This window comes from Lagopus leucura, unplaced genomic scaffold (assembly GCF_019238085.1).
Source record: "Lagopus leucura isolate 7727_CA_CO unplaced genomic scaffold, USGS_WTPT01 Super-Scaffold_73, whole genome shotgun sequence".
Classification (NCBI taxonomy): Eukaryota; Metazoa; Chordata; class Aves; order Galliformes; family Phasianidae; genus Lagopus; species Lagopus leucura.
The window spans coordinates 93,507,771-93,533,258 of record NW_024962252.1 but is presented as its reverse complement, the minus strand read 5'-3'; the positions used below and the strand labels follow the sequence as shown (position 1 = coordinate 93,533,258).

Below are 25,488 nucleotides of genomic sequence, written 5' to 3'. Positions count from 1 at the left end.
AAAAAATCAATATAATAAATCTTAACTGTTGTTGAGAACTCGGTGCTTGTTCAGAACTCAGGAATCCATGTTCCTGAGGTTGTTCTCAGATGTTATCCTTAATGCACCATTGAAAATTTCTTAGAACCAACTTTGCCCCCTCCTTCAGTGATGAGTGATGAAAAACTCACTTGTATAATTTTGCTTGGCCTCTATTGTAACTGGCTTCTAATTGTGTTAGAAAGCATGCTGTTTTGTCTTGCTTAGCTGTAAGGCAGTACTTTCAAGTAGCTATGAGCTATCACTGTAACAGAACGTGTTCCATCGTTCCCACTGTTGCATTGTTTTGGTGCCTTCTGTCCTCTCTGTGACAGCAGCAGGAGCAAGCGAAAATGATTTGGGTGTGAGAAGGAAGCTTTGGATATTAGGCAGATTTACATAAAACTAAAAGTGATTTTCTTACCATCATAACATCAATCATTTATTTCATCCCACATGACATCCTTGTCTTAAAGATGGAGATATGTGGATTTCAAGGATGTGCCATTTAGTGGGTAAAGAATTAGCTGAATGATCATAAAGAGTTGTGGTCAGTGTTAATTCCAGTGACGAGTGGTATCCCTCGGGTTAGTTTTGGAACCAGCACTATTTAACATCTTTGGTAGTGACACAGAATGAGGGGTTGAGTATGCATTCAGCAACTTGGTGGATGACACTATACAGTGGGGATGCCATCCAGGGGACGTGGATAGACTTGAAACGTGGGCCTGAGGTTTCAACAAGGCTGACTTCAGGGTGCTGCACTGGAATTAGGGCGGTCTTAGAAATGAATATTGGCTGGGTGATGAGTGAGTTGAGAACATGCCTGTGGAGAAGGACTTGGGAGTGGTGGTGGCTGAAAAGCTGAAGTGAGCTTAATACAGGAAGACTGGGGATGACTCCTGGTAAGGAAATGTAGGGATAGGACAAGGGGGAATGGCTTTAAAATTAAAAGAGGGGAGATTTAGGTTAGATGTTAGGAAGAAAATCTTCACTCAGGTTGGTGAGGCCCTGCACTGCTGCCCAGAGCTGTGGTGCCCCATCCCTGGAGGTGCCCAAGGCCAGGTTGGATGGGCCCTGGGCAGCCTGAGCTGGTGGGGGCAGCCCTGCCCATGGTTGGGGTTGGGGCTGGGTGGGCTTTAGGGTCTCTTCCAACTCAAGCCATCCTGTGGTTCTGTTCAGAGCATATAGCTGATGCTGTAACAGCCTGGAGTTTTTCCACATAGTTCTTCTAGAGATATCATAGTATAATTTGCGTTTAGCTTGTATTTCAGCTATGAAAAATAAATTGTTATTCTTTAAATAAAAGTCTAATTCTGCATTTCGGTGTAGCACTCTTAAGGCCATAAACATATAAAGAACTGCCCCATGGAATGACAGCTCTCTTGGGTAAATTAAGATCAAAATACATCCAAGAAAAAAATCAGTGTTAAGCGTGGAAGCACTCAACAGAAACCTCCAGAATGGTTAAAAGCCAGAACTGGGAGTTTTCAATTTAAGAACTGCTGTGTAACCTCTATGGAGGCATTAGTGCTTCAGTTGTTGCTCAGGCTAAAACTTCTGAGCAGAGAAGACAGCGTGGAAGGGCAGGATCCTTGCCTTGCTTGTTGCTGAATTTGATCAGCAGCATCCTGTGTGTCTTTCTGGTTTTTTTATGCGCCTGGGAAAGATACCAGAAGAGAAGACCCAGATTCCACTTAGTTAATTTGTTGCATTTTAGTTGAAACGATTTTACCAGCCCTTGTTTAATGAAAGTCTGGCAACTTGAGTTGCTTGAAATAACTTTTGTTAGTGTTTATTTTGCTGACATAAACAAATAGTTTTAACAAACTCCAAGTAGTAGTGTGTGTTACCAAGTTTTTGTATTGCATCACTTGCCATTGCTATGCTTGCTTCTGTTTACCAGGCTGTTTACTTGAGGGGTCATTCTTGGCAACAGAAATGATGTCAAGGCTGTAGATCTCAGCAGAGGGTAACGTAGCTGTCTGTTCCACGCTCATCTGAGAAATGTCACTTAGCTCTGGGACATAAGAATATTTCACAGTCACTTCTGTTATTTTTAATTTTCTTGCTTTTGTATTCTGCTTTGCGGCTGTGCTTGTGATGTCTTTTTCTTAACATAGCAGCCCTTGCAGTATGGACTGATTTCTATATCGTCTCTCTGCGGGCCATTATGTGTAAAAGGAAAATGTCTCAGTATATAAAGATGTACCCTGCTTTGGTTGTTTGGGAGTAGAAAGTGTTTTAGCAGTGTGTTCACTTTCATTTTATGCAGGGAGAAGCATCAAAGTGACGAGGAAGAGAGGGAAATGGAATGTCACTAGTGTCTGTTTTTGACAAGTCCAGAAATTCTAATTTCCTAAACAAAAGTGTCACCTCTATATGCTTATTGGAGGCATCTCAAGCTCTTAAAGGGATCCATGACTGCATTTGGGAATTCTGCACACACAACTCAAAAAATGTGCATGTTTTTCCATGCATATCCTTATTAATGAGCTTATTTTGTAGCTTCAAGATAAGCTCTTCTGTGTTCTGTTTCAGAGGTATTACTGTGCTAATTGAAAAGAGCAGATCCTTTCCAGGAATTCCGTGTTCTTTGTGTAAACATTCTAATGAAAGGTCAGGGCTCTTGCTCAAAATTGAAGCAAAATTGTGTCAGATTGCGTTCCTGCTTGGAAATAACTAAGAATTCTAGATTTTCTTGGAAGAGAAACTCTTCTAAAGAAAATAATGAATTGCTAGGTCGTTAAATGTAAGTGCTCTACTCTAGGTACAGCTGATATTAGCCATGTTCCACAGCTACAGAGGCTGTTAGGAGAATGTCCATAGCTTAAATATTTCTGGTAGCATGATCTGCACTGTCAAATCTGGATGGTATCTTCGTTCTCTGGATATGATGTATCTAATACAAAGATGGACTCATAACCTTCCCTGTACTATGTATGCCTTGTTGCATGTCTCCCACGCGAAACTGATATTTTGCATTTCCAGACCAAGTTACAAGCAGCATACTTTTCTTTACCATGCAAACAGTTTTTGCTTCAGCAGTGGCTGCCTTTTAAAAGTTGTCCTTTCATTTTGTTCCTTTCCCAATTACTTTGAAGCTTTTAAGGCACTTTCATGGCTACATCAGTGCTGCGACAAAGGCTGGAAGCTGTTCTGTAGCAGCACCCAGTGTGTGTGTGTTGGGAGGCTCTTCATCTGCAGCTCTTGTGAGGCTTTCCTTCTTTCCTCTCCTTATTTTTCTTATTACCTCTTGTTAATTTGGAGCCTTCCTCAAGTATAAAATGTAGTAGTCCCCAAGTAGCTGTTATGGGTTATTACCCTGACTAGGTCACTCGCTGTTCTGTGATTATTTCATGGATACTTTAGTCTTGGATTGCTTAGCACCTATGTGTCAGCCGTGCCATGTATATCTAATGAATTTGCAACTGCCAAGTCAATTTGCAGCTGGCTTGAAACTCACTGTAATTTTGACCTGGTCTTTGTAATGGGAAATGCAATACCTATGAAAACCCTTTTAATTTTTTTTTTATGGTCTCTCTTCGGTTCTGGCAAATGTTATTAGAAGTGGAGGTTCTTTTTCATTCTGGCTATTATTTTACATAAGGCTAAAAATCTTAGTCTTATATGTTGTTTTTTTTTTTTCCATTTGCCTTCTGGATGCTTAGTAAAATATTGCATAAGCACTGGCAGTTAACTTCCCCAGTTGCTTCAGCAGTGAATTCTGTGATCAGCATCCTGTACTGGTAATTTGTTATGGGACAGAATGACCTTGTTAAGTGTTCATGCAAAACATCCTGTCCTTTGCATCAAAATGCAAACTACTTTTTAGAAATAAGGACCAAACGTTAGCTCTTATCTTCCTGTGCTTTTGAGGGACCAAATCCATTCAGCTTTAACAGGAAACATCAGTTGCTTTATTATATCTTGGTAGAACACTTTTTTACTTTGCCAACACTTAAAGTTTGAAGAAAAAAAAAGTGTGTATTTTATAGAATCAGATTCAGTAGCCCTGGAACCAGGAGCAAGAGTATCAACATGGGCTAGAAATCCCTGCTGAGACATGGAGCTTTGTGAGCTTAAGTAGAGCTCATCTAACTCAGCTGTGCATCTTCCTGAGCAAACTAGCATCTGTGCTAGCTGAAGGGTTGAACTAGATGATCTCCAGAGGGCCCTTTCAAACCCTGCTCTCTGTGCTCTCCAAAGAGCTCTGGAAAGCACTGCAGAACTTTGCCTCTTGCTCTCGAGTCCCGAATCAGAAACAGCATTAACTACTAGTGGGGCAGTAGTTTGGCATCCTATGTATTTTGGCTATGCGTTTTTTGGATATTTCATCTTCACCAAAACATAGCAGATGGAGTACAGGATTTCATGTCCAGAAATCGCTCAAATGTAAATGAGCAGTTTGTAGTGATTCTGGTGGGGATTAAATGGTATTTTTTTTCTGCAGAACCACTGCATTTTTCCTCTTTTTGCTTTCAAGCCTGCCAGGTAACTGATCGGTTTTTTCTGTTGTGCTTACCTTGAAAAGCAGCCAGCCTGCAAGCAAACTGAACAGAAAATTACAATTTTCGTGGATTTTAAAGTTATTAGAAACATGTAATATTTGCTGATGCTTAAGTATGCTTCCACGTGCTACGTATTCTTGATACAAATGTGGCACTGCTAAATTTTAAGTTCTGTGTTGCTCGGAATTTTCCATTTATGTGGCTAGGACATGTTTAACATTGATTATGAACGTGTTTTTTGTTGATATTTGTCTTGGAAATATATTTAATTAAAAAAAAAAAAGCCTGAGGCAGTAGCACAGACTGAAAGATTTGGCAGAGTTCTATGTGATTGATAATAGCAATTTATTATTCAAAAAAAAAAAAAAAGAGAGAGGAAGGCATAAATCCGTCTGTAGGCACAGTTCTTCATCTCTTGCATAAGGGCTAAACGTCCTTAAAGTATTTAAAAGGTGTTTATAAGCAGGAGGAGAGCAATAGGGAATATAGTGGTAGGACAAGGAAGAATGGCTTTAAAATTAAGAGGGGAAACTTAGGTTAGATGTTAGGAAGAAATCCTTCACTCAGAGGGCAGTGAGGCCCTGGCACTGCTGCCCAGAGCTGTGGTGCCCCATCCCTGGAGGTGCCCAAGGCCAGGTTGGATGGGCCCTGGGCAGCCTGAGCTGGTGGGGGCAGCCCTGCCCATGGTTGGGGTTGGGGCTGGGTGGGCTTTAAGGTCCTTTCCAATGCAAACCATCTTCTGTGATTGTACTGTTTAGTCAGGATGCCTTAAAGCATAGGGAAATGAAGGTAAGTCTTCAGTGGAGCTGACTTCACTGCTGAGTCTGGGTGAGGCCTTGGTGTTTGCCATTGGGATGGCTGGGGCTGGCCCTGCTGAAGTTTTATAGCCTGTAACATGCTGCCAGGAAATGAAGGAGTTTGGCAGTTGAAGTTGTTTTATAGGTGGCGGCTCTCATAGCATAAATAATGCTAAGTATACATCAGAGTCAAGTTCACTTTTTGCAACTTGTATTTGTAGCATACACAGTAACTGGAAAAGCACGAATTATTTGAGTTAATACGTTCTGTTCTAAAGCAGAAAGATTTTACGGAGGATGACTACAAAAGCTCTCACTGGAACCTTCTCCAAGCTGGATACCTTGCATTCCCCCTTTGTTTCCAGAACCGATCTGTTCAGAACAGTGTGAATTGGTGTGGGTTTTTTGTCACGCAGTTACTGACCTGGTGATGGCTGGTAGTTTATACAGCTTGTGAAAGAGGCTCTTTGGATTTTGTTCACATATTTGTCTCCCGTTTCTCTTCAGTGTTCTTAACCCAATGAGAAAGTTCTGTTTGAGTTAAGGATGTATCCTTAGAGAGAAGGAAGTGGTGCCTTAGTCTTCTGTAATCAGACTGAGCTAACAGTTGGAAATGGTCGGCACAGCAAAGGTTTTAGAGCCTTGGAAATGCAAATTCTTATGAGTGTGTGTTGAGGCTCTGTTGCAGCAGATATGAATAACCCTGAAGTGCTTTTACTGTTCTCAGGGGGTGATGTTGGTTAATTCCAGTGGCAGTTTCGGATCCCCCATGGAATGCGCTGCCAGTTTTGTCTTAGGCTCTCCTTTCTATTGCTTGCAGAACTTGATTTCTGTTCCCCAGTTGGTGGTTTTACTGCTGAACAGCTACTTCTGAAATTAAGAATGCCTCTCACTAAGAATAGCTGTGAACTGGAGTGTTGAGATGCTGTTACACAGGGAAGATCATTTAATTTAACACTTTGACTGTAACATCTCCAGTTTCAAAGAGGAGCACTTTTTTCCACATTTTCACGTGGATTTCTTCTCTATCAAAATTGGCCAGCTTGGTTATTCCTGCAGCAGCCCAACATGTCAATTATACTTGATTTTCTGAATATAGTAAAGATTTAAAGTTATTTCTTTTCCATAATTTTTTTTTTCTTTCCTGAAAATAGCCATAGCTGTCACTTGATACCCTCTTACAAAGTGTTTATAAGTACCTTTGTTGGTGTTCTTGTTCAAGCTTTGCTGGCTTCGTGGTTGTCTAGAGCAACAGTGGAAATAGTGCTACAGTGAACTACAGTGAAAAATCATCAGCCCAATTTGATGTCTGTACCTTGAGTGAATTATCTGCTTGCAGCATCTAAGGGCTGTGCTGCAGAGAATCTTGGCCAGGTTTTTTGCATTTGGAAAGGCACGATTACTTGGAAGAGCAAATCAAATACTCCATTACATCTTTTATTGAAGTGTAATAGTCAGATTAAGTCTGGGCAAATAAAAGAGATAATAAATGGTAAGATGCACACCAGCAGTCATATTTTATCAATAGTACTTATGGAAATTACTGATTAATTATTGTGCTTTTTATTTGTGCATGTTATTGTTGGAGAGAGTCAGGGATGTGGTTTGTGATCGTAATTATCTTTTATTGTCCTCTTCTATATCATTTTATGGTGCATATATTAAATCTCCTGAAGGTTTTTTAAAGGCAGGAACTGAGTAAAAGGGAAATAGTTTTAACAGTCAAGTGCCCATTTCCTCACATATGGTGTTGATCTGTGCCATATGCGTATGTTCCTTATAACACTGAAGACACGAGAGGCATGAGGAATAAAATGTAGTTCATAAATGGATGTGTGGAAACTGATGGGGCTTCTTGCATGTATCTTATGTGCTACTAATTAGAGGGGATGTCTATAATATTTATTATTATAAATATACATAATATAATTCAGCCTCTTCAAACTTCTGTTGTTTCTGAAGCTCTTTTAACAGAGGGACAAGTGAGAAGTTATGTGATCGGAGACGGGGTGAGTTGTGGATCTGAAAAATAAGACTGAGTCAGTCTACAACAGATAACTGTAAGCAACTTTCTTTTTAAAATAGCATTATATCGAAACTCATTTCTTGCTCTGAGTGCAAGAATTGGTGAAAATTTCCATTGAACTGTTACGAGAAAAGCTGTAAAACGCTGTAATAGAAAAGGCAATCTGTTGGGCAGGAGGCATTCTGCTAGGACGTGTCATTTCCATTCCAGTTTCTCTGCCTACCCGGTGGTCTGTCACTTGGCCCACCTGGGCAGGGGCTGCTGGGACCCCTGTGTTGTTTGCCTTGCAAGCTGGGAAGGGTTTTCTGTCTGCATGCTCCCCTTTCCAGGCAGTTCTGTTTATGTGTTCACTGGTCTAAGGATATGAACAAATTGCATCATTAAGACGACCAATTCACTTTACTTAGGTGAAAGGTTTTAAAAGCCTATCTTCTGACTTGGGAGCATTTTTCTTTGTGAGTGCATTGGAGAAAGACTGTATGAGGTTCTGCTCAATTTTAATTGAAAGTCGTGTTTACGTTTTCCACTGGTAATTGACTGAAAAAAAAAATTAAACTGAGTGCCTGGTATTCCTCATTCAGCTCATAAAGACTACTGAACAAGCAATTTTATTGCCTGTGGCTATTGAAGGGGACCATACCGACTAGAAACCACGCAGCATTGTTTTATTTGCCATTTATTTTGGTGCTGTAATAAACCCTGATTTGTTGACCGCATAATGCTAAACACTTGAAAATTGCTCTCGTTATCAGGAAGCTGGCTCTGTCAGGTAGTATTTTGTAATATCGTTTAAGGGGATTGCAGTGAGGTGGGGGTCAGCCTCTTCTCCCAGTAGCAGTGATAGGATAAGAGGGAATGGCCTTAAGTTGTGCCAGGGAAGATTCGGGTTGGATATTAGGAAAAACTTCTCAGAAGGAGCAGTGAGGCGGTGGTACAGGCTGCCTGGTGAGGAGGTGAAGTCACTGCCCTTGGAGGTGTTCAATAACCATGGAGACGTGGCACTGAGGGACAATGTCAGGGTGTGATGGGGGTGGGATGGGGTTGGACTTGGTGGTCTTAGTGGTTTTTTCCAGCCTTAATGACTCTATGATTCCAGTTCAGTAGTGTAGGCTAAATCTTGTTCATTTGTTTGTTTTTTAATTGGATTTGGAAGACAGCTAAACTGTACAAGAAACTCAAATTGTCCTGACACTGTTCAGGAAATGTGAAGCATGTGTTGAGTCTACTATTGTGAGACTTCAAGCTTTAACTTCAGAGGAACCTTCTTGTTTCTAGCCAGATATACTTGTGTGCATCTTTTGCACACTTCTAAGGCATAGAAAGAGTTGGGAAGAAAAACTTAAAAGCCTGATCTCTACAGCAAATTCACAGATCCTACTTAAGGCCTTTTGAAAACATCATAACAAGCCATGGTTTGTCTTTCCAGCTATATCTTAAATAAAATCATAAAGATGATAAATGAACTGAACCAGAATACGATCACAGGAAGATGCCTCTACTTTATGTTACTATGCAAAAACTGCATGGAATTGTGGAATAACTTCAAGAAAATATTTTAATAAAGATGAGCTTGACAGAAATGCAGCTGCTTTGGGAAATAATTTATCCCACCGTAGCCAAGAATTTTTAGAATTAACTAAAATGTAAAACAAAAACTGTATTTTAAGAATTACTGTTTCCTGTTACCTGGAGACAGAGCGTGTTTTCCTTCTGCTATGGCGACAAGAACACGAAGAGTATCTCGATAACTTGGAGTTCTGCCACAAAACAGATGAAGAGCTCTAAACCCAGAACGTGGATGCTGTCTTTCTGTTTGCAGCTTTGAGCCTGAGTCTCAAAATAGTTTTGACCATCTTCCCGCAGCTCTGATAGAGCTCCAACAGAGAGTGGCTCTAAAATGGACAGAAGTCTTTATGTATTCCAAATCCAGGGCTAACTACTGCTATAGGAAGAGAGAGCTGTCAGCAGCAATAAGGAAGTACTTTTGTACTTCGAAAATGCTTGGTTTCTGTTGCTCAGACTTTCCATGTAATTGTTTGATTGATTTCTTGGGTATCTCATCTCTCGAATGAATCAGCTCTGGGTTTTCTTTGTTTTCAGATTTTCACTTTTGCATCAGGCCATTTGTACAAGTTCTCGTGAGGTACCTTTCCAGTGTGGTTGCTTTTGCAATCATGTTTTGAAACTCTTGGTGTGTACTTTTGCATTTTTCATTAAATGCATATGCTAGACTTAGGGTAGGTGATGTGTGTGTACAAGAACACTCTGGTTCCAATCTAGGTGTGAGATAGGAGGAGAGTTATCATACTCCTGGGTCGGGGCAGTCCCAAGCACTAATATAGACTGAATGGAGAATGGCATGAGGGAAGCCCTCAGGGGAAGGATTTGAGGGTGCTGGTTGATGAAAGACTCGGTGTGAGCCAGCAGTGTGCACTCACAGCCCGGCCCAACCGTGTTCTTGGTCACATGAAGAGAATCGTGACCAGCAGGTTGAGGGAGGTCATTCTGAAGGAGCGTTTTTAATCACGTAACCTGTTGTCCAGGCTGTAATTCCATCGTGTGCACCCACAAACAAGAGCAAATGAATTGGGAGTGTTAACAATGCCACCCGGTTACTAAAATGGTCTTGCTGACTGCTGCGTGCAGGAGGCCAGCTGGATGGTTACGCTCTGCTGTTCTTCACCTTAGCACAGGGTTCTTTCTTTGCAGTTCTGCTTGAATTCATTAGGAGCTGTTTTTCTGTTTCTCATGTGTGCTTTCATGGTATGTACTTCATTGTGCTGGAAGTTAGTCAATGGCAAGCTCTATCCATTATTCTACATGAATGCATGTGTGCAAGTATGAAGGTAATATGTTTTATTTACATACGTAATGAACAAGATGCAGTATGTATCACACTTTCAAAATGTACCTGCAAGAGATGAATGACAAAAACACATGGTATCTTTCTTCTAGCTGTGGGTGTCCCCTGTTCATTTCAGGGGGAGTTGCACTAGATGATATTTAAAGGTTCCTTCTAACTGAAATGATTCTGTGGTTTCTATGATCTTCTGTGTTTAGGAATAAGCATGGCAGTGTTCATCCCAGTGGGATGCAGTATATATTTATATGCTGTTACAATGAACAAAACGCTGCTGGAGTGCAGGTGAAAGAAGGGAAACTTCAGAACTTCCCCAAGTCTTTACCATAGCTCACATACTTCAATCTTGAAAAAAAAAAGAAATTATGTTTACAAGACAGTCTTCTATATAAAATACAGAAAGGATTTTTCTTAAATATTTGGCTCCGTGCTATAATTTGAGGGAAGGAATAATGTAAACTGAAAAGCTCAGTCTGCAAGCAAGTGACCTAGATTGCTTTCGAAAAGACTTTGGGAGGATGGCAGAGCAGTGCCTTCTCTTAGGAAAACTGGGTATCTGGGTGCTGTCAGCTGTGTCCTGGGGCCGGGGTGCCAGACAGATGTGTGCGTGCCTGCTGTGCTGAGCCGTGGCTCTGAGCAGCCTCCAAGAGAACCGCTGCAGCTGGCTGAAGCTGACCAAGTGCTGTGCTTGTGCTGCTAGTGGGTTGGAAAGCCGTTTTCAGTTGTTTTGCTGTGTTTGTTCCTCAAAAAGTTCGTGAGCCTGATCAGATCAGTGATATTGAATTTTAATGCTATGCCCTTTTGCAGGACTCAAATCTGGGTATTTTAGGAAGAGTGTTTCTAGACCTGCTACAATTAGTGCTTTCCTTTGCCTGCTGCTATTTCTTTTGTTCTCTGGGTTTCTTTTGCCCTCAGCTGTGTTTGTTTCAGCCTTCCTTCCTTCACTGCTGTACCATATACAAGAAAGCCTGTAGAGCAGTTGGCGCAGTGCTCTTCAAGGACCCTTTGATATGTTAAAATAGATCCTATTAGTGTGTGCAGATGTGACCGGCTGGTTCTTCATGCCTTGCTTCTTGCAACAAAAAGAGGGCTTTGCACTCCAGAATGTAAACAATGTGTCGTTTTTTAAACAACTTCAAATTCTACTCTTTTCAAAATCTTTCTGAAACAGCTATCAGCAGTTAACGTTTAGTGTTACTCTTCTTGCCATGCTGCAGAAATCAAGTTTGGTACAACTTTGTTTCCTTCATACGCTGACAAATCTGTATGGTCTCTGCTCTCAGCCTGCCTTCAAAAATGCACATGATGAAGCTGTTTAAACATAAAATTATCCCCAAATGCTGTTACTTTTTTGTGAGTTATCAGTGTCAAGTAGAAGAAGCAGGTTTCTGTGCTAGCGACAATCGGGATGCGATTTTTGACTTTGGAATACTTTGCTGTGGAAACAATATTGCTATGGACGTGGCACAAAACAAGCTTGAGATAAATCATGAATGTACACAAATCTTAATGGATTAAATCTTAGAGTACACAAGTCTTAATGGATTACTTTTCCATTGCTGACTTCCAATTAAGAACACCAGCTTCCTGTTTTTCTTCTTTTGAAGTCCTGTCCATCTGAGCTCTTACAATTTCTAAAACAGCCTGTCGAAACAAGAATTCAGTGAAGTGACTGGAAAGTGACTTCTACTTAACCTTTCATTTTATAAACAATTGGCTGAGCCGTAAATAGTTGAAAACAGTCTATATTTAGGCCCTAATTTAAAGAACTGATATTTCCACATCTGCTTTGTCATAACTGGTAGTAGTTGCTAAATTATGAAAGCTCACAGCTATTACAGTTGCTTGGAGGATCGCTGCGTGTTCTGCCATAATGCATTCAGAAGCTCTATGCGTTGTGCATGTATAATAAGGCAGTCTAGAAGCTAGCATAGGCACTGAATTACTTCAAGTCTCAGTGACTTTCTCAAGCAAAAGCTATTGGCTTTTTGGAAAATAACTGAGAAGGACGGTGGAAGTACAGCAGACTTCAAAGAGTCAGAAATGCACTAAGAGTGAGCTGGGGGACTGCAGATGCTGCTTGCCTGCTCTGTTGTATTGAAAAGGAAGATCTTGCTCAGAATGACTGATCAGTTGTAAGTTCAAATAGTTTCTGAAGGTCAGACATTGACCCTGGTTAGACAGTAAGGCAAACTTCTGTAATTGTGGGCCTAGAAAGAAGAAACAAGATGGAGAAGTAAAAAAGCAAAGTTCCTTATCTTTAGAAATTGCTAATGTTTGTACTTTACTAATGTCAAATACCTCATTGGTTGGTATTGGGACCTATATCATACAACATCTTTGGCGATGCAAACAGTGGGACTGGCTGCATCCACAGCAGGTTTGCTGACAGCACCAAGCTTTGTGGTGTAGACAACACAATGGAGAGAAGGAACCTGGCCAGGATGGAGAGGTGGGCCCATATAAACTTCACGAAGTTCAGCTAGGCCAAGTGCAAAGTGCTGCATCTAGCTCAGGGCAATCCCAAGCACAGATATAGGCTGGATGGAGAATGAGTTGAGAACATCTCTGAGGAGATGGGAGTTGGAGATGTTTATTGATGAAAAATGGCACATGGGCTGGCAGTGTGTGCTTGCAGCTCAGAAAGCCAACTGTATCCTGGGCTGCATCGGAAGAAGCGTGGCCAGCAGAGTGAGGGAGGTGATTGTCCTCCTCTGCTCCATTCTCTTGAGGCCCTACCTGCTGCACTGTGTTCAGCTCTGGGGTCCCCAGTACAGGAAGGACTAGAAACAGTTGGAACAGGGGCTCTGAAGACGATCAAAGAGCTGCAGTGCCTCTCTTGTGAAGAAAGGCAAAGGGAGCTGGCTTGTTCTGCCTGCAGAAGGCTCTGGGGAGCCCTCATTGCAGCCTTCCAGTACTTGAGGGAAACTTAGGAGCAAGAGGACTTTTTACATGGTCTGATAGTGATAGGAGAAGGGAGAATGGCTTTAAGCTAAAAGGGAAGATTTAGATTGGATACGAGGTGGAAATTATTAAGAGGGTGGTGGTTGCCCAGAAAGCTGGGGGTGCCTCATTACTGGAGGTGCCCAAGACCAGGCTGGTTGGGCCCTGGTTGGGGGTAGCCCTGCCCTGGGCAGGAGTAGGGCTGGGTGGGCTTTAAGGACCCTTCCAAGCTAAACTGTTTCACAGTAAGTCGTCTTCTGTGCCTTCCCATGTTAAAAATAGCCTTCTTAAGATTTCAGAATGGAACTGCATATTGCAGTAAGTGGTGGAAATTATGTTGTAGCTGGTACTTTTTGACCCCTGTGTTAGTGTGTCTTACAGATTACTGTGTTTATGTAGTTGTTCTCCAAAAGCTACTTGTGAGGTAGAACACTTTGTTTGCTTTTTGCTTTTACTGTCATTTTGTGTTGTTAGCTATGAAAAGAAGGAGGAATGCTACCTCAGACTGAACCTACAGGTCTGAAGAGTTCTATAATTACTTTGCCTCTCTAACATATTGCCAACTTACTTTTTCAGAGCCATGGTGTCATGGAAAGGAATATACTTCGTAGTTGCACTGTTTTTGGGAAGTTTTTTTGGAAGTATTTTCATGCTTGGTCCTTTTCTACCTTTGATGTTTATCTCCCCGGCCTGGTATCGCTGGATCACCGACCGCATTGTGGCCACGTGGCTCACACTTCCAGTGGTAAGTTACAGTGTGAACCAAGTTCTGAGTAACTGTTCATTTTGCTTACTAATGCTTTTTTCAATAATTTGTTTTTTAAACAGACCGTAACTTTCTTAACCATCTATGAAGGGTAATACTTCCGCTCAGTGAATGTTGGCTGTATTCCTGTTTACAGTCCCTCTCTTCTACAGCTTAATGTATAGATAAATCACTGCTGTGTGTTGTTTGTACTCTTGAAAAGGCCTTTTCATGTTATCTTTATCCATTGTCAAATGCTGATCTGAGAAGGGTGGGTGAAACACTAACAAGCAAAAGGTTCTTTTAAATTGCAGAGATTCCTAAATGACTCTTCTTATAAACTTCTGCTTCCAACTGTGCTCCAGCTATCTAATTACAGAAATTACTGTATGGTATGCGCTGCTGACCTTCGCTATTCTCTTACTTAATCCTCATAGAATTTAGTTCATCTAGTTATATTAGACAAATGGTCTCAGGTCGAAAAGAAGGAATTCCTTTGGAGATAAAGTTGTCCTCACATTGCATTAGCTTTGTAGCTGGGGGTCTCTTCTTTGAACTCTTCCTGTAGAAAGGTGATGTGCATAAGGTCTCTCCCTTCATCTCTTCTCCAGAAATCAAGGGACTTTGTTCCTCTCCTTTTAAGATTTGTTTTTCTGGAATAAGATACTGTATTGGTGCTCAGAAATGCATATCTTGTGACATAAATGAAGGTTTGTTACATATCAGATTGTGTTTTTTTTTTTTTCTGTTCTGTTTGTTTTGAAGGGTTGCAAGGTTCATCTTCTAATATTGTACCCTTTTCTCCTTTACTAACTGCAATGAAATTAGGAGGTAAGCAATAATTATCAGTGAAGAGAACATAGGGACTGTAATTTCTTGCTGTGATGAAATATTGCTGAGTACTGATAGTGTCACAAGCTTGATCCTTGTTGAAAAGCTGTTTTTTTATTAGGAAACAAATTTGTTTACCAGTGATAGTGAGCGTGAACAAATGAAGTGATGTCACTGAGATTAATTTGCATTGATGATAGACTGTTGTTTTTCTTCGGTGAGTAAAGTCATAAAATTAGATGTATTATTTGTAGGCTTTGCTGGAGATGGTGTTTGGTGCCAAGGTGGTTGTCACTGGTGATGGATTTGTTCCTGGAGAAAGGAGTGTCATTATCATGAACCATCGCACACGAATGGACTGGATGTTCCTGTGGAACTGCCTGCTGCGATACAGCTACCTCAGACTTGAAAAAATCTGTCTCAAATCCAGTCTCAAAAGCATTCCAGGATTTGGTAGGTCTCTAAATGTTTTAATTGGAAGGGAAGATCTGTTCAGAAATTCTTTTGCACAGCATTGTTTATGCCCAAGTTTGAATTCTATTTCAGTTTAAAAAAAATATATATATCTTCTCTTAAATATACGTAGTATACAAGATCCTTTGTCTTCAAAGGGATCCCTGGACTGCATGCTTAAGCATTTATTTGTAAAAATATTGCTACTTTATTCACTGAAAGTAAATTTCAGATTGTAAATTTGATAATTTCAGAGAAGATTTTAAAATTCTTTGTGGTCTTTTTCAACACTTTAGCTTTGGTGGGACATGAAATAATCAGTATTTATAGTGGCGTAAGATGGGAACGGATCTGAGTTGCACATACTCAGAGAAACCATTTTAGATATGCCAAAAATTGCTGCCTAAGTGGTTTCTGAACAAATCAACAAACTTATCTGAAATAAAAGCATCCCTTTTGCATTATATTTATCTCTTAGATTTATTTGCTGTTTTATACAAAACCAGCTTGGGCAGAACATGAGTCAACTTTATCATGTTGAAAGAGTAACCTTATTTATGGTTGCTTTTTGTCAGGTCATTTATCTGAACAGATAATTCTGGCAGCATTCCATAAGGAGGAACTCTCATACTGTTGTGCTTATACTGTATTCACTTGCTGGGTATTTAGTCCTAAGTAAAAGCTGCAGCTAGGTAACCCACTTTTTTTCCTAATATACAAACATGGTCAGTTTTACTTGACAAAAGACATCTCCTCTAGCATTACAGGAAATGAGAAAATATGTATTTAGATAAATGTTTTCAGAACACAGTGGAGATGTTTTGAAGTCTTGGAATCGGCTGCACATGCAACTTTTAAAGGAAATATTGGAAGATGGAATCCAGGATAATGCTCTGCAAGTCTGATAGATTAATCTTCAAAAGAAGCATGTTTTTGGGTTGTTGCTTTTTTTTTGTAACTAAGCATGCGTGTGCCTGCTTAGTATTAGAATGCCTTTAATAAAACTCGAAGGTCAGCTCAGGAGTCTGGGATGTTATGTGTGCCTGCCAAAAGTTTGCTCCTGAAAATGCCTCTAGCTGCTCAGAAGTTTTTCAGTCCTCAGAACATAAACTTAGCATATCTAAGAGATGTGATGAATGAGCTCTGGCAAACACGGTTGCAGCAATCTTACCTGCTCACAGTAACATCTTGGTTCAAAGTCTGACTTAGGTGCTTAAGCTACTGCTGGCATTCTGGATTTGTACTCCATATTGTTAACTGCGATGGTGGAGGTAGTACAAACAGACACTTCTTTCGTTCTTGTGGGATGACAGTTCCTGGCAGTAGAGTGGATGCCTGGATCTGTAGTGTTATGAACTGCTAGTTACGTGCCAAATCCTTAAATATCCTCTGCAGTATATGTGCTTTGAGTGATTTTGATTGCAGCGTTGATATTTTAGCTTAATTTTTAGTAAATTATTAATCTAATTTATCACAGGAGGAAATTCAGCCAAACCACATCCTTAACTCAAGCCATAATTTGATAGTCTAAGTCATGAATGATAAGCATCTATTCAACTGCAGTATATCTAAAAAGAGGCCTCAGAAATTCGAGTCTCCCTGTTCAGTCAGCCTGTATTTTGGGTAGCAGATTCTTGCAAAAATGAAGTATTCCCAATAGATGGCAACTGAATGGTGAGACTCTTGGATTAAATGAAGTTTGACAAAAGATTTCATTATGAAATTACGTTTGGGGTGGATGTTGATGCAGAGAATGGTGTCCATAAAGAACAACCCTGCAGTAAAAGTAGAGTTTCTTCTATTTACCTCTAGTGGCACTGCTGCGTTACGTGATAGACCTTCAGTAGGTATTTGCCAGATGTTGTTTGTTGAAGTGTGTTCTGTGGTTTTTACATAAACATTTTGCTCATTTTATAAGTTTTAAGGCCAGAACATAGCTTAAAAATCAGGTGGACAGTTTCAGTGCACTGCAGCTATGGTTCAATACATTATGTATTGATCATTAAGGTATGTATGAGATTCTCCTGCTCCAAGTGATATAAATGGTAGGTAGAGCAAGGCTGTGAATGGAAATAGATCCAGAGTCCTTGTCACCTCCTTTGTAGGTGAAAAGTGTAAAGGTATCATATTTAATAAGTCTATATTGCAAGTAGGCAATTATTTCCAGTTAGTTATAATTAAAATCAGAAGAGAGTATTTCAAGGAGAAGCATAGAGTCACTTATCTAGTTGTTAAATTATTAATTCTTTGCATTCCAATATATCCAAAAACTTTAACTTGATTAAATGTGAGCCTTAAATAAAGAAACCCAGCAGAAAAACAGATGGACCTTCTTTCCTGGAACCGTACCTTTGGCTTGATGAATTGTGTGCAGTAAAGTTTTTGAAAAGTGGTATTAAATTTCAGAAACATTCTTGCAGCATTTCAGTACAACTTGCCCAGGCTGGAGTCTCAGGAGAGCGCTGCTCTGCTCTGAGCTGTTGCTGCAGTTTCTCATATGACATCATCAGCAATTACTGACATACTCTGCAATGTCAGTTTTCAAGGAGAATTTCTAATAGCATTGTCAGTTTCCTGCACAGCTGACAAGATAGGACTTTTCTACAATTATAGATAGGCACAATTTATATTTTCCATTAAAAAAGTAGCAGAGGAAGTGATAGAGGTGGTGATGCTCTTGTGTTCAACATACGCTGTGGAATACATAATGTCCAGATAGGTTCCAAGGAGCATACACAGCAATGTCAGATGACCAGGTAATGACTAAGTGATGAGTTAGTTGCGTCTTTTCATGTTTTCTTCATAGTTTCATTTGTACAAGCCTTGATTTGACATGAATTTCAAAGGAACTGGAACTAGAGATGTATTTCAGTGATTGGCAATTTGGATATGCTCGTTGTTGCAGGATTTTTAACTCCTGGTGGGCTTGCAGTCATACATCGATTTTAGTGCCTAAATGTGCCTCAGCATTTGTCCAACAAAAATCAATTAGTTTTTCATTACATTTGATCACTCTCAGAGAAATGGGTGGAAAAATGAGAGGGTAACTAGGGGTAACACAACAATTCATGGCTGCTGTGTGAGATTATGTTCGTTCTGGTTTTGCTTAACGGAATGGAAAAGATAACATAGTATCTGAGTGCACAAATGGAAAGTATGAAGGTGCTTTAAGCACTGCTGATGGACAGATCTTGAAGACTTAACATTTTAAAAACTGTTTGCTAAGCCTGGAGTGTATTGTGGCAGAAAACGTCAAGGCGATAAAGGAAAAAGAAGACAACCAATAAAATAAGCAAAACTGGCAAATCTAGAGGAGTTAAGATCTGAGTTAACTGACTAACTCTGCCCAGATCTTCATCTGTGTATGCAAGTAATTGTATGACTAATATTGCTCTTACATAGACTGTAGGATGATGGAGCTTTTTGGTTATTTACCACTTGTCTATTCACTCAAGTTTGTAACTCTCAAAGGGCCAAATCTAACTTGAGCCTTGTTTTGTAAAGTACCAGGGAAGAAGAGGATTTGTGATTTATTACAGCACTAGGCTTAGCCCCACCAGTATTCTCCTTCACATCGTTGGATCCATTATAGCTGTCCATTTGTGTGAGCTTAGCCTGAAGCAAATTCAAAGAATTTGAGCCATCTGAGTTTTCCATGAAGCAGGACAAAACAGCTCCAATTATCCTGCCTTTGCCATGGGCTAAGAGTGTACATACAGTCAGTTGTATGTATGTGATGGATCAGCTATCTTGAAGTAAAATATTGGTGTAGCTAACCTTACAAAATACTATCAGTTAACTCAACCAAAGTACAGTTACAGCGGAACACTGCAAGGAATCTGTACACATTCATATTGGCAAAGTGCTTGTGCTACTTGCAGCTGCTTCTATAGGTGAGATTGTAAATACTTCAGCGTAAAGCATCTTTGTGCAGGTTACAGTGGATTGGCATTCACATTCTTATCAACAGAGCATACTGGTTTTAAAAATTAAAACTATAACCTATTGAACTTCCTGGTATAGCTAATGTTTCAGGTATCTTTGTTATGATAATATAGTCTGAAATTAGAGTTTTCAGATGTGACATCTTGTCTTGTGGAAATTCAATTATGAGCTGCCAGACTTAATTACTTTCTAGTTTTTATCCTAGGTGATTTTGAAAGTGGAATTTAGAGAGTATGCTCTCTAATGGAAAGCACAGTTATTATTCACGGGTGTGTGTGGCAGTGGGAGATCCTCTTGCATTCATCTGGAGATCGCTGCAACCTCTACTCTCTTTTCTTCTCTGAAGTGACTGGATACCAATGCATGTAGCAGGAAGAATGATCAGAAAGAATTAGAGCTCAGTGTGTAGCTGGAGGATCACGACCTCACTGCAGTCACGGAGACGTGGTGGGACATGGTAGTGGAGTTGCTCATTATGGTGACCTGATGGACATGAGGAGCTGGGAGTTGTGGTGGACAACAGGTTGGCATGAGCTAGCAGTGTGCCCTGGTGGCCAAGAAGGCCCATTGAGTCCTGGGGCGCGTTAAAAAGAACGTAGCCAGCAGGTCAAGGGAGGTGATTCCTGCTCATCCTATAGTGCCCTGGTGAGACCACATCTGGAGTACTGTGTCCACTTCTGGTCTCCCCAGGTCAAGAAAGAGAAGGAATTCTAGAGAAAGTCTGGTGGAGGGCCACCAAATGGCTAGGGGCCTGGAGCGTCTCCCTTATGAGGAAAGCCTGGGAGACTTGGATCCGTTCAGCCTGAAATAGACTGGGAGGAGATCTTATAAATGCTCATAAATACTTAATGGGCAGGAGTCAAGAAAATGGAGCCAGGCTCTTTTCGGTAGTGCTCAGTGACAGGGCAGTAGGCACAAACTGGAGCAGAGGAAGTTCTGTGTAAACGTGAGGAAACACTTCTTTCCAGTGAGGTTGGCAGAGCACTGGAACAGGCTGTCCAGAGGGGCTGTGGAGTCTCCTTCTATGAGGATACTCAAAACCTGCCTGGATGCTTTCCTGTGCAACCTGCTGTAGGGAGCTGCTGTAGCAGATGTTGGACTTGATAATCTGTAGAGGTCCCTGCCAAGCTCTACAATTCTATGATTTGTTTACAAAAAGACATGTGGAAGGCTTTCTTGGAGAAGCAGCATTAGGAGTGAGGGAACGATTATACCTGGTAGCAAAAATGTAACTTAATTTGCTTGCAATTCTGCATGCCTTCTTCGTGTTGGAAGAAAAAAGTCTTAGGTTTCCTATCCCCAGTTTGATCTGTTTTTTACTGGATTACTCAGTGAACAAATCATAGGAATATTTTCAGATGTATACAGCAGAAATTCTCCCAACTCTATCAGGAAAAATATATGCTGTTCTATTTCCATTAAAACTTTCCTTATCCTTTATCTATAATAAAAATTCCAGTCTCTCTTTGCCACCTTTGCCTCTCCCAGACAAACATCAAAAGAGTGAGATCAGATTATAACCTTTCTCATTCTCTCCATTGTACAAATAGCAGTTGGTGAAGAGAGTGTTTACTTTGTCTGAGCTCACCTAATAAATACAGCACAATTTGCATGGCATATTTTTCCAATTTACATTCCTTTGCTGTTATCACTAGGTTATGCTGCTGGACCTCTATGGATCAACTCTTCAGGCCCTGTTACTTAGGGGTAAGGTCTTTGTCTGCCCATCTCAGCTTGGCTGGTCCTACTCTCACCTGGCAGCACTGTACACCAGCTTGACTGGGAATGTGGGTTGAGAAAGCTCACCTTTGCGGAACCCAGTGCAGAGATGCAGCTTGAAAAGTTAATTATGCCCTCTTCTGCTTTCAGGTTAGGCAACCAGTGCTTTCTGTAGTCTTTACTTTTGCAGTCTTCCCTTAAGGAAGTAGAGCATCTGAAGAAGATGCCAGCCAATGGAAAAAGTACTGAATTGTGAAGAGAAAAACATCTCTGTCATCCTTTTGAATACTTAAGTTTACATGCACCATTTGACTGTGTTGCTGTATTTTTATAAAGCATTAGAAAAAGCAGCCTTTCTGCCATTCTAGTTGCTAACCCTTTGCTTTAGTTGCAAATTATGTTATTAACGATTTCATACAGAGCATCAAATCACATTTGAAATGTTATTTTAAGATAGATGTTGTAACTGAATAGGTTTAATGTTCCTTCACAGTAGCTAAAGCATTTTAGTGCAAGGTTTATTTGGAAATAGCCCTAATATAGTTGTAGATTTAATAGGTCATCTGATTGTCTGTATTAAGTAAAAATAATGCAATTTAGCAAATACAGAATGAATATTTGAGTGCTAAGTGTCCAAATAGGATATTTCAGAACCATGATTAAGGGATTGAATATTGAAAGAAACCTTTGTATTTACTGTGATAGATACTGTGCATCTATTTGGATCCTGTCTTACAATTCTGTGTTTCTAGCATTGCCATTTGTTCACTCAATTGTTGAAGAAAAAAAGGTTTGTTTCACATGTGTTGTAATAGATTGTTATTTGGTCCAAGTAATAAGCAGGCTGTGAAGTAAATACCTGTGTAAAATCTGAGTGTAAACTGAATGTGACTACAAACATAACCAAAAAACCAGATGCAGATTAAAGTAATATACAAAATCTGAAAGGGCAAGGCAATAGCGAAAGCGTATGAGTGTTAAATAGATACTTTAACACAACTGAATCAGCTTTTTTCACTATGGAGCTGGGAGTGCTAGAATGGATATACATGAATTTTATCTCTTAGCTAGTTTTATAGTTCTAATTTGCTCAAAGAATGCATCAAATCAGATGGTCGTTCAGTTCACACCACTATTAACTATGTTATTGTTAATGAGTGTTGTTAAAAACAATTGCAAGGAGTGGAAATCGTGCATTGCAAGGCTATTTCAAGAAGCATTTCTTTAATTACTTTCCCAGTTTGTGCACTTAAACCATTATGTGGAAAAAAAACTTTTAATTTTTAATTTGCTTTCAGCTATTAGAGATAAAACTATCCAGAAAAGTGCAGTAAAATGAATGAGTCTGATTGAACTTTCAGAAATCTGTTCAGCACGTTATAAAGGTCGAAACTTAACCTTATATATATAATAACACTAACCCTGTTTTCCAATGTGATTTGCTGCGTGCTGACATGTTTTCCATACCTACAAAATCTGCAAAATAAGGAGTACTTAGAAGGTGTGCTAGTTGCCTTGTATTTTATGCAGTGAAACACTTGGAGTACCAAACTCTGATTGGACCTGTGATTTGTATGCATGATCATGAGCTTCCAAGTGGTTTCTCTTACTAAGCCTAGACATGTGGTTCACTGTTATGTCAGAAGCCTGAGCAAGGCTATGTCCCTATTGAATATACTCACTGAATAATGCTTTTATTTGACCAAGAGAACCCTTGATATGAAAAGCAGTGAAAAATCTGATGGAAGAAAAGAGGGAAGATGAATGGGTAGAGTAAGGAGGCCCCATAGCTAGGCCTTACACTTTCCTTCTTAGTTTTATAGTTCTGAATCATTTATTGGATGTGTGTGTGTGGTTTAGTTTAGCAGTTATAGGAAATACATGGATACTATTGCTGGTTACCATGAAGTGCATTGGAAATGTTATTACACCAATGTACTCAGCATGAGGAACACGCAAGAGCAGCTAGAAGTCTTGGCTCAGTCCCAGAGCTGCTACATCCTTGGCATAAGTGAAACCTACTGGGAAGAGTTCTCCTGTGACTGGTGTGTCATGTGGATGGTTCTTGGTGGCAAGTGTCCCTTGGCAGACCAAAGGTTTGGGGGAGATAGAAGTGTAGTGTTAAAATGAAGATTTGTAGTTGCTGTTAGCATTTTTAATACAGTGCTGCAAACACTCAACCTGTATAAGCTGTAATTTGCTTTATCCCCAAGGTAGAAAGGAAACTCTTAGGTACATCTTACTTCTCTCGTTCAGAGATTTGAAGGTTCATCTTTTATTTTATTTTTTTTCAGCTAAAAAAAAAATCGTTTAAATGTCTCTGTGGATAGGTATTCTACCTAGTAAAACTTTTGTGCTGCTAACCATTTTGCAGGTTTCATTAAGAGATCTACTGTTGTATGCTTTTCCAAGCTGTATTGGTTATCGTAAATGTTGAATGTTACAAGATGTTTTCCTAATCCAACATTTCTCAAAAATCTGCAAACAGAGAATGGTTTTTCCCCGTTCAAGTAAATGCTGCCTTTGGTTGGAAAATTCCTGTTGCCCAGCACCTTCTGGATGACCAAAACCACTGTGCAAGCAAGCACAATGTAATTACTTTTGTCAGACAATATCTTGTCCTAAACTTAATCAGCTGAACAGCATCTCTCCCTGCAGGCAGCACATGAGAAGGTACTTCCTTCTGCTTATTTTTAGATCTTGCTTATTGGCAAAATCTTTCCTTTTGCTCAGTGCTGTATTGAATTCCTCCACCTTCCTTTGTCCTCCCGTTTGGACCTCACATCATGTCTCAGACTGGTTCTGCGTTGTTTTTCCAGCAGCATGATGCAGACAGACTGTGGCATGGAAATCAAAGCAGGAGCCTGTTTTCATTCTGTTTAAAGACATATGTTGGCCAGCTTGTGCCACGTTTCCTCTCTTGAATCTAATAGAATGGTGAGCCATGCAAATGGCAGACATCACCGTCACTGGTTGTATGGACCAGGACTGTGACTGAAAGCAGGAATTCACATTCATGTCACACTCCACTGGAGGCTTCAGTGCTGAACAAATGTTCAACTTTCATAGAAGTCAGAATAGTTTGGCCTGGTGTGCTGTGCTGGAGAAAATAGGGAGGGAAACCAGGATCCTTTGCTATCTGTCATCTGACTGTTAGATAATCTGCTCTTGTAGGAGCAGTCAAGGCTTTTTTATCTAATTATATACACATTTAAATATAGAAAAAACCTTCCAGTACACTGAATGTTATATTTAGATTATAAAATCAAACCTGTGGTTATTTGTGAAGACTAGATGCCTCCCAACTCATTTCTGTCTTTTGTCCTTCTTCCTTGACACTGTCATTATATCACTGCCTGTTTAATTTTTCATGGCCTGTATATAACACCACCACTTAGGATAGGAACGAGGAAATGTTGGATATCTTCTGCTTTAAGGGATGTTAAGCAAGTAAAATACAAGTCACCCAAGCAGCTTTCTTGTTAGCTACAAGTGTTGTGTAATTTGATGTTCTTGGTGATGTTGAAGGAGGGTCACTGGAAAGAGTTTACTATGGAAGCTTTCATGTAATTTAAAGCCTCGTGTTCCTTGCGGAGATCCAAGGGAGAGGATGGAATCTGACAGGTTTGGTTTGTTTTTTTTCCATGGTCCCTCTCTATTGTGGACCAAAATCACGTTTCCTGAGGAGCTGCTGACCTGGGACAATATCGGCGTGCTTCCCGACTGATCACTTATTCTGCTTCTTGCTTCCCTTCCTTCCACCCACAGGCTGTGCTGAGAACTTGAGGACTAAGTTATTTAGATCTGATGTGTGATACCAAACAATAAAATGGCTTAGCACAGTACAGTTTTTGCATAAAGTAATTCAAGGGGACTGACTTGAGTACATAAAACGTACAGAAAGTTTAGACAGTATGGTAAGAATGAGTGGAAGGAACATACCAAAATGGCTGTAGAACTTTCCTAAAATGTGTTTTGCACTCTGTCTGATGGAGCTTGCTGTGTCCTTAGAGTTGTGACTGGGAGAAGGCATTTCTGTTACAGCTTAGAGGGCTTTTTTCCTTTGCTGTCTCCGTTTTAAAGAATTTAATTTCAGTTGGGGTGCCCCCTAGAATAACTGAATGCTGTGGTACCGTTTGGTATTTGACATAATTTTGTATGAAAAGATCTCCTCTTTGCACTATTGTAGTAAGACATGTTATAGTTTTAGTATACTTATTGTATTGTATTTAGTATATTTATTGTAGTAAAACATGTTATAAATAGAAGGTGGTTAAATGGCAGATCAGAGCATATTTCAACTGTGGAAGTCGCATTTTAATTATTTCAAAATTGATCTTTATTTTTTCCTGCAAATGATTTGTTCAAATGTGGATGGCCCATGCTGAAAAAGCTGTATGGGCAGCTACTTAAAGCTGTGGGCTCACGGTATGTGCAGGGATGCACATGCGATTTGGTGGTGAACATATTGGGTTGTGTACAAAGGTTTTTTAACAAGACGCAGTTTAGAAATTTGCCAGGATTTGCTGAGACTGCATCCCAAGCATTTCCCTTCTTAATTCACGTAACCCTTTCCAGGATTCAGCTCTCTGGATATCGTTCATAATCTGAGTATCTGAGACTCATTAGGTCCAGATTGC

General features: G+C 40.1%; 1 protein-coding gene across 7 annotated transcripts in view; it reads left to right on the top strand.

The window, feature by feature from the left end:
• The window catches only part of LCLAT1 (lysocardiolipin acyltransferase 1), a 102,491-nt gene that overhangs the window by 23,860 nt on the left and 53,143 nt on the right, over positions 1-25,488 (top strand). For 4 of the 7 annotated variants that reach the window (XM_042893458.1, XM_042893466.1, XM_042893449.1 and 1 more), the window contains 2 exons: positions 13,732-13,900; positions 14,986-15,184. In XM_042893458.1, the coding sequence (XP_042749392.1) occupies positions 13,736-13,900; positions 14,986-15,184 (364 nt within the window). In that variant the 5' untranslated portion in view covers positions 13,732-13,735. The remainder of the gene's footprint in view (positions 1-13,731; positions 13,901-14,985; positions 15,185-25,488) is intronic. The other 3 variants (XM_042893488.1, XM_042893495.1, XM_042893482.1) reach the window with 1 other exon arrangement.